The following is a 10,201-nucleotide window of genomic DNA, read 5'->3' on the forward strand; positions in this document are numbered from 1 at the left end:
TTACACATTTCCCGTCTCTATATCTTGAGGTTTATGGGCAGCAGCAGATTTAGGCTTCTCAATTGAGCTAAATTTCTTGTCTTCAACACCTTCTATATTCATTTGAATGCCTTCCTTCTGTTCCATAGCCCCTTCAAGCTTTGTGTTTATTTCACCGTCCTTTTTTTCATTCTTGTAAATGAAGTAGAGAATCATTTGAACAATTCCAAATAAGAAGCCCATTACATTTGGTACCTGAATCATCGAAAGAGGACAAAATTAGTCCTTGGAATTTAAGTTTTTGCTTCAAAACAATTGGAATATGTTTTCCCTTTTCTCAATGATTAATCTTCATGAACTGCTGTATACTTACAGCAATGTAGTAATCCCTTACGAAGAATCCGTAGAAAAACCAAGATGTGGCACAAAGTGTGAGGAAAAACGACAAGGTGAATGGCATGTATTCGACACTCTTGGTTCGTATTACTTGCGCCTGCAACAGCAAAAATCAAGGAGAAACGTTACCAATGGAAGAAACTGGAGCAAGAAAATTCAGAACGGCGATCTCATATTGGTTTTTTTCTCGCTTGGAGGATTGAGAGAATTTATAGAAAGATGATGCAGAGGATTACCATGATGCTCAAGGGAGCAGCAAATACAGCCAGGTTGATTACAGCACAAAACCACCCTACGAGTGATACTCGCTTGGCACCTTTTGCAAGTGCAAGAGAAACAGCAACGATGACACCTAAACATCCTATGTTGAAAAAACCTAGCAACTTCAATGTAAACATCTGCAAATGCAGCAAGATAATTTTTTAGCCAAAGAAAGCTTACAATAATAATAGTAGCTAGAATATTAGAGAGTTTCAATATAAATACTAAGAAAGGCAGATCTTGACATATTGTCTTGTTAAACATGTTATCCTAATAGATTCTCTCATAACTAGTTTTTCTTTAATATGTTTACTATTAGTCTATTGCAGATCAAGGGGGAGAAAAAAGAAAACTTATTCTACTAACAAAGTTTTACACACAAGAATTTCGATATATAATCTAGAATCTGATTTCTTGTGATATATTGGGGAGTGGAGGAAGTAGTGAGAAAGAATTTGATTTACCTTAGACGTCTTGGGTGCATATAGTACGTACATGGACAGGTAAATTATTTCAATGATGCATCCAATAGCATTAATAGTGACGATCAACAAGGCATTTGTCTTGAGAAAGGCGTAATACAGCAACAGTGATGCACTGAAAAGTGCTACCACATATGGTATAGATTGAAACCCTTCAGATGTTTTTTTCTTGTAAATGGTGTAGAACGTCGGCCTGCAAGAGACGAAAACAAGGAATTTGCATGTATTTTTAAATAGACCATGATCTACACGTATATGTAGTTTTAATTCCATAACTAAAATCTATTAGGAAAGTGAGATAGTATTAAAACTAAAGCTTACAGCGGAGCAAGGAACACCAAGAATGAGATGATATTACCTGTGGAAAACTCAAAGTTAGATAGCCAAACTGTAATCTCACATTAAATCACATATTCTACGAGAAATATTGCACAAGAGTTCTTATAGCTTATTAGCATTGTATGCTCGCCAAACTGCTCATCAGATGAATGGCTATCACCTTTTTTGCCATTGAATTACTAGAGGTGAGTATATTGTTGCCTGTTCTAGTTTGCTTTAGTATTTTTTATAACTTCATCAGATCCATTCAAGAAAATGACAAAATACCTCTATTTGATAGCTAGTTTAAAATTCATTGTTTAACTTTTAGTTCCCCAACAAGTGTGTTTGGGTGCATCAAAGCTACAAAAAAAAAAACATAAATTTGCATAAATGATTGCAAGAAACGTATAACTTTGTCTATACCCAGAAGGCCAAAAATGAGGGCCAAGACTTGAGCGCTTAAAACTGCCATTTGTAAGAGGATCAAATTGCTCTTGCTGGTCTCCTTGCCCTAGAATGCCGGTTTACAGTACAAACTACCAAGGAGACTTGAAGAAACTACCCCGCACCTCAATCCTATATATAGTAGTAAGAGCAAGGTAGCTAGAAAAGTTGGGTGAAGACATTTGTAGTGAATGGTGATGTTTGGCAATAGTACAGTACTGCATGAACGACCTTGTATGGTGCCTTTGTCATGTAGTAGCGTGGTGTAAAATCTCTAGCATTTTATTAGAGTGGGAACAATACTTCAATCTCTCGATAGTGTGACCAATTTGTTTTACATGTCTAAGATATATATATATATATATATATATAACAGACACAAACTTTTTCATTATCGCTTTTAAATTGTAAAAGGTACAACAAAAGCTTACAAAGTTTCTGAAATTTGTTTTTTGATGTGATGTTTGATAAAAAAGGTGATTGGGAATATAAAAAGGGGATTGTGTGTGTTTATGATAAGCGAAATTATTTGGGATTTTTTATCCAAACACTCCCATACGTGGTTGCCTTCACACATAGTGGAAAACTTACTTAACAGATTGTAATTCATTCTTGAAGAGTATCAAACTTATTGTAATTCATTACAAATAACTCGTACAACTTTGTTATAGGAAAGTAAAAATTCAAGTACTATTCGCATGAACAGTACATGAGCCAAGATTTTACACGATCATATCAAGTCATACTTTATTTTTATTTTTTTTGAATTTTTGATCAGATCTGCCTTTCTTGGTGATCGGGTACAGGGGTGGATCTACTACATTGATACACAATAGTCAGCATATTTTTGCTTTTATATATCTTTCCTTCTGCATGGAAAAAATTTCAGATTTCAAGGCCTTATATAATTAGGAAGTTTACCTAAAAATGTTACACCAACGAGATGATAGATGATATTTGTGACTCCAACAATAGCTTCTGCCACTCTAATCTAATCCTTTATTTCTTGAAGAAAGGTCTAGTGCTGCAGGATTAGTTTGAAGTTGGAATATAATTTGTCATAAAGGTCTCACTTAGGAAACTATGTGGTGTTTATAGTGTAAGTAGGGTTTCAAGTTGGGATCTCTCGCTTACACTCTCTTCCCGTGTATCATCTAACATATTCCTCTCTAAAACAGCTTGTAGTGGTCCAGTGCAAAAAATGCACAGAGTAACGCATGCATCAAGCACATTTAGCCCAAAATATCTCTATATGAAGTATATTAATTAGAAATTGTCGACTTGAAAAAGAAAGGATGAAACTTCAACAGCCACGACTTCTGTCTCCATGGCTTGAACTTTACTAAATAGTGGGAAAAAAAATGGGACAATTGTCACTTTGCAATCTTCAAAGCGTAAGAATTATGACAATCCGAACTCAAATGTTTAGTTATATATTTCTGTCACCATGCGCTGACTAGGATAACATTCACTTTTTACCACTAAAATTAACACTTGATACTCATTTGTCCCCTCCCAAGTTTTAAGATTAGGCAAAATTTCTCAATTATGGATATAATGACTGTTTACTAGGTTAACCAAAAACAATTATACACCAACTATTTTAACAAACTATATTCAAGAGCATATGGTGCTTTATGCATCGTTAAGGATACTAGAGTTAAGCAAATTTGGTCCCTAAAGTTTAATGATTTTAGGTACATTTAGAACAACTATAGGAAATTCAAGAATGCTTAATAGTCAACATCAAATTTGCTATTAGTCAACAACTTTGAATTTGCACCTTTTGTCTCCAATATTTTGATTTTCAATCATCATATTCTTCTAAATTTTAAATAGTGATGTTAAGGGTTTTAGGATGAAATGAGATGCAAATTAATTTGAAATTATATTAAATGGAAAATAAAAATTCTAATTAAATTTTTTTATTTTGCTTTTATTTAATTTATTCATGCCACTAATATCTCATGTACTTGTTCTCTTTGCATTTTAATAAGTTATCGATTGAGTTTAAAATGAACTCAGTTTCATAAATTATTTGAATAATTAAATGATTATCATGATACATGGATATTAAAATAAATATTTTAACACTATAGTAATAGAACGTTAGATTTTAATTGGTAAGAAAGACAACAAAAAAAGAACAATTTTCCAAAAATTCCTGAAGACACTTTATATTGGCATTTATTTAAAAATCACAATAGTTAACTACAAGAATTTGAGGCCAAAATGCACAAAATAAACAGGAAGTTATGTAGCAGTAATTATACTAAACTTGAGACTAACAATGCAAAAAAGAATAAGTATATGAGAAATTAGTGGTATGAATAAATGAAATAAAAAATAAAAAAGAGAAAAATATATTTAATTAGAATTCTTATTACCTATTTAGTACAATTTCATTGTAATTTGCATCTCATTTCATTTTATAACTCTTAATATCACCATTTAAAATTTAGGAGAATATAATGATTCAAAATCAAAATATTGGGAATCAAAAGTGCAAATTCAAAGTTGTTGACTATCTGCAATTTGATGTTGATTGTTAATCATTCTTGAATTTTGTTAGTTGCCCTAAGTGTGCCTAAAATCATAAACTTTAAGGAGTAGATTTGCTTTAGATGAAACACATTAGGGACTAATTTTGGACACAGACCAAACATTGGAGACCAAAATTGCACTCTCTCTAAAACAAACACGTTTTCTATTATTTAATTTCCTTAAAAGTTTCCCTCCTTCATTATGGTGATTCAATGTTCGTGTTTATTGTATCTTTTTTTTATTTTTATTGCACTTAAGTGAATGATTCCTATACGAATTATGATGACACTATAAGGTCAACACATAAAATAATGTTAAAATCTTTAGTTTTTAAAGAGTAATTTTGTTATTTTTTAGATTGTACAAGTTGTTTGAAGGGTAGTGTTATCAATTTGAAGTCAATAAAATTAGTCAATGATTAAGTATTTAAACAAAACTATAATGAAGGGCTGATACAGCTTATTTCAAACTTGGAGGGGATATAGATGTTAAATCAAAATTAGTGGGTGAAGTGAAGATTATCATACATGTAATTGGCCTAAAAGTATCATTTAAAACCATGTTCATAAGTTGAGGGACCTAATAAACGCTTCTAAAGAGTTGATGTACTAAATAGAAAGACGGGTATGAGTTAAAGAACCATCTATGTGAGTTACCCGAAATTTTCAGCAATAAAGGTATAGACTTTAGACATTTTTAGTCTTAATTTAGACTTTAGATTGAAATGTTTCACCATCATGATGGTTTGACAATAAAAGCTGGCACTATGTGATACCTAAAGTGCGACCCTAACATCTAATTTTGCCTTGACATCCAAGCATCAATATGAATGACACCAACTAATTTGTCGCATTTGTGATTGTGATTATGACATATAGTTGCCTAAACTTTTCGGACAGAACCAAAAGTCCTAAAATCGACCTTCCTCCTCAAGCACTTGAGGGACATGAACATCAATGTTACATTAGCTTAACATTAGATTATTTAAAGGTGCCCGTCACAGATAGAATCCCAATGCTTCCATGATAGTATCCTCACCGTCCCAGAAAGAAGAAACTAATTAGGAAGCTGAAAAAGTATCTTGTGGGCATTTGTTTAGCCAAAAAGTCTACCAAGAAAGAAAAAACAAACATCTAACCAAGCAAGAAAATGTTTGCCAAGAATACCTTGCACTTCATTATATATGTTTCGACTGGACTCGTCAGAAATCTTCAAGTTTCACGGGCTTGTGCCAAATTTCTGCTGGGATTCTCCATATATGCCTGAAATGGAAACATCTTGCCTTTCTTCTCACCAGTTTTGCTTATGCAACTGTCGAGCAAGTTGCATGATGGACGCGAGGAGAAATCCGGCTGTAGCAGGTACTCTCTCACTACTTTACGGCACGTCAAGAACTGGCTTCATGGCCTAAAATGCACAAAAATTCACGCGCATGAGAGGAGAACTAGGGTAGCAAACAAATCGAGTCGATCGCGAGCGACTTGAATTCGACACAAGTTCGATCAATATCTAGTTCAAGTAAAGATCGAACTGATCAAGTCAAACTCGAGTGTGAACTCGAGTTTAAGAATACTAAGATCATTAACTCACGAGTTGGTTCGAACTCGATTACATATTTTATGTTTTATTTTAATAATAAAATTACATATCTATCCCTAATATTTTATTATTTGTTAAGAAAAATTATTATTTTATTTATTTTTTAAAAATAAAATAATTATTCTGTTTATTGTTTAGCTCGAGTTCGAGTTTCATAAATCTAAGTCAAGATTCGACTCGATTAGTCCAAATCTCAATTCGGTTCGACTCGTTTGCACCCCTAAAGAGAACTAGCGGATGACTTGGACTAAAAATTATAAACAAAGAATAAAAAATAGTGGCTGGCAGTGGAAGGAGCATGTAAAACAATAGTATAAAACAACTCCGAAGTGCAAATTGTTGTGGGATATCCTTGCAATTTACAAGAGGGACTGAAGTTGCAGTAACCTTGTGGGCAAATGCAATATTGACAAATGAATAGAAAAATGTACGTTATTAAATATTGGATACGTGTGTCAGTATACATGACCACCTAGTTGACAAAATATTGAATTTATAATTGATATTGAAATACAAATTTATTGGTGATCAAAGTCCACCTGAGAATAAAAATTATTGTAAATACACGTATTCTGCTCTTAAATGAAGAAAAATGAAGTGGGCAAATGAAAAACAGAAAGCAAAAAAGGAACAAATGAAAATATACCTGTATTTTTTGTCACGTAACCTTGAAATATATTTGCAGTATTTGACGTTACAATTTATATGCACAATGAAAATAAGTTGTTTAAGGACGTATAGTTGGAATAGTGCCGATGAAATGGTTAAAGCACGACCAATTAGTTGAGGAGTTGAAGAGCGGTAGTATGGGAAAAATTTGTGGACACAGGCCCGAACAGTTGTAAGGAAAATCATTCAATCGATTCTATACAAAATGCATAAGATATAATTTTGTATGCATACGGTGTAATTCACTTTCAATAACTTGTAACTATAAAATAAAATTTTGTGAATTCCACACATGATGTGAAAAATAATGTATAAAATATAATTTAAATAATAATTTTTTTTTTTTTGTCAAATCTTAGCCTTGAACGCTTCAGGACTCCTCCACATTGGACAGCCTTTGTCGTGTCCATTATAGTTTGGACGCATACTCACTTCCTATACTGGGAAGTTCCTACTATAGACCCATCCGCCGTATGAGGGCAGAAAACTTATACCGACTTTTCTGTGTATGATTGTGTAACTTGTCACGTCCCTTCATGTAAAAATCCAAACATGTGATATGTGTATGATTGTGTACGTAACTTGTCACGTCTCTTCATGTGAAAATCCAAACATGTGAGATTCCTCTGTATGTTGTATAAATCATCGTCTAGAAAATTAATGATCATAGTAAGTGAGGGTTCTTAATTTTTTCTTTTTTGCTACTGAAAAATTTGAGTGAATTCGATTTCGATTATCACCACGGTACAGAGATTCTTACACATCACTCATCAATATAGTTCTGATCACATCGACAGTTAGACTCGATAAAACGATCTTTTATAAAAAAGTAACCCGTCCTTGATAATTGAGACAACTTGTGTTGACATCAAGTTCGTATTCTTCAAGTCGCTTTCAATGAGAATTAGATAAGACAAGATTTATAGTTTTATGGGTATGTCAGGTGGATTGCCCAGGTAGGGTTTCATGCACCATAAGGGCAAACGAAAGTTAAATTTTGTAATTTTCTTAAAACTGGACAGATTTTTTAGGAGAATCATGTAGACAACTTTCTTGACCTTTCTTACCGACCACCGAAATCTAGCATCCATACCAGTTATGATGAGGTCAACCATTCCAATGTTTATGGAGTTACTTTAAAAACTTGGACCTAAATCATGAATTTTGGCATTTCTTATCAATCTAATGTGGAATTCGGTGTGATTATGAATTCGTTATTCATTTCCTCGTGAAAGAAATTGAAAAAAAAAAATTTTTGACGTGCCTTTTGGGTTGTGTACGAAAAATTACTATATCTAACTTTGGAATTCTAGTAGGAACGCTGTAATTTTAAAAGTTATAGACATATTTTGAACTGCCTAAAACTTTAACTAAAACCGGGTACACTGTATACTTTAACTAAAACTTCATTCATGCACGAAGGACAAATTACTACAACATTTTGCATACTTTTGAATATCAAGAGTAATTAGGAACAAAAATAGAAAACCTGTTTTTGAAAGCTTATTATTTTCCTATGATTATATAACAAGAAGTTCTTCTTCGTCATCTAATCCCTCCCTTTGGAACCATCAAATTCATCGCAAACAAAACCAATCGAAACCATCAAGATTATCAGCAGGTGGATGCATGTGCTTTTGTTTTTAAACATAGATAAAACAAGAGATGCAAGAATGTTGGAGAATTGGTAAAAAGGGCACGCCCTTAATGCTTAATCATAAACCCTGTTAGGCCTAGTACCAGTCTAGCATGACAAGATATAAGTTATAAACAGCTGCACAAACACAACTTGTGTATTTTTTTTTTTTTGAATGATTTACAATTTTTTATGTGCAGGTTATAGCAAAACAAAGCCTGTTTTTTTATACCAAAACAAAGCCTACTTAAAAGTTTCGCCGCCCGGGGTCGCTGCGTGGGGCCGTGGCGCACTCCTCCGGTTTGGTATGTCGGCTCGGATTCTAAGGGTTCGAGTCGGGGCATGTTCCGGGTTATCCAAAAAAAAAAAAACCTACTTAAAAGTTTTCTACAATTTTTCGTGCAACATTAGGACATGTACATATTTCCTGTAAAACAGCTTCGAATTTTAACTACTCCTATTTATTCTAATCTTTTTATCTTTCACATGTTTTCCAATTTTATACTCTATAAAAGGTATGTAAGGGACAGTGAATTTCCCAACACAAGTTTCGTGGCTTTAGAGGATTATTGGGCCTATCTAATCTGTAATATATACAGCTTCAAATTTTTAATTATGTAACAATCAGATTTTAATATACTATGAAAATTTCTTGTAAAAAATATTTTTTTTTTGAGATTTAAGTATTATCCCAAGTTCCCATTGAGGTTTTTATAACTACACAATTAGCGTAATAGAACATCAAGGATGAGATTTTTGTTGTTAATTCATGTGAGAAAACCGTCTCTTACTATGATCATTTTCTAGATGATGTTTTATACAACACTGTAGTGTTAGAAAGAACATAGAATTTATTTAGAAAAAATATATAGGAAATATTTGAAAGAACAGTATTATGAAGTCAATTTATTACTATTTTATATTTGGATAACTTCATTATTTGTAAAAAGTTAATAATTAACTTAATAAATGTTAGGAGTTTTAATATCGTATTGGTGCTTAATTGGAGTGTGGATTTAATATGGAAGGGTGTGGATTTTGTTCCTCCCTATAAATAATAACTAATAACTAATAACTAAAGTCAAGTTGTGAAATAAGGCTAGCGCTTCTATTTTCGGGCACATTCGAGATGTTTTTCATCAACAAGATTCGCTTTGGATCAAATGGGTGCAGTCTTATTTGCTTAAGGTTTGTGATTTTTTGGAGCGTTGATCCCAAGCCTAATGATTCTTGGAATTTAACTAAATTACTTGAAACTTAGAGCTTGCTAAACGGTGTATTCAGATGATTATAGTTAATAGTAAGTTTATGGTCCTGTTTAATGACCCAATTCAACACTTAAATTTAATAAATTTGTATCTTAATATCTCCAGCATGTTTGATAACAAAAAATAGAACGTTTTTAATTAATTGAGTGACTTTGAATTATTTAGGCCAAAACTTACTTAAAACAATAAGTGATACGTTGTTCACTTATCATTTAATACAGAATACCCTCAAATATTAAGATTTTAATGTTTAACAATTCAATAACTTAACAGATTCAATTTTCAGCTTTATCTCTTTGTGGCATGACTGGTGGCAGCATCAAGGACCACTTTGCTCCTCTTGCATTCTATATTTGTTTAGCAGCAAGTCAGCAGGACTAAACCTAAAGTTGATAGTATCATTGAGAATGATGGCCGGAAAATGGACTTGTTGCAGGAAATTAAGAAGTGAGGCCTTGCAGCTGATACGGGCTGCTGCTCCATTCTTCAGAAACTAACTAACGAGCCCTTTTCAGTTGAGTTCTGTCTAGTTTAGTGAGGTTCCTGTAACTTTTACAATATTTCATGTAAATTCATACAATTCTGGTGATAATCATGAATTT

The 10,201-nt window shown here is 32.7% G+C and overlaps 1 protein-coding gene across 1 annotated transcript; it reads right to left on the minus strand.

Moving 5' to 3' along the window:
- Nucleotides 1-1,911, minus strand: LOC113773849 (bidirectional sugar transporter NEC1-like). The gene is made up of 6 exons (XM_027318452.1): nucleotides 1,863-1,911; nucleotides 1,440-1,476; nucleotides 1,101-1,311; nucleotides 612-773; nucleotides 353-472; nucleotides 1-234 (listed from the first exon to the last, which is right to left on the minus strand). The coding sequence occupies exons 1-6, from the start codon at nucleotides 1,909-1,911 to the stop codon at nucleotides 1-3; spliced, it is 813 nt and encodes a 270-aa protein (XP_027174253.1).
- Nucleotides 1,912-10,201: the final 8,290 nt, after the last annotated feature.

The sequence above is a fragment of the Coffea eugenioides genome, chromosome 6 (assembly GCF_003713205.1).
Source record: "Coffea eugenioides isolate CCC68of chromosome 6, Ceug_1.0, whole genome shotgun sequence".
Taxonomy (NCBI): domain Eukaryota; kingdom Viridiplantae; phylum Streptophyta; class Magnoliopsida; order Gentianales; family Rubiaceae; genus Coffea; species Coffea eugenioides.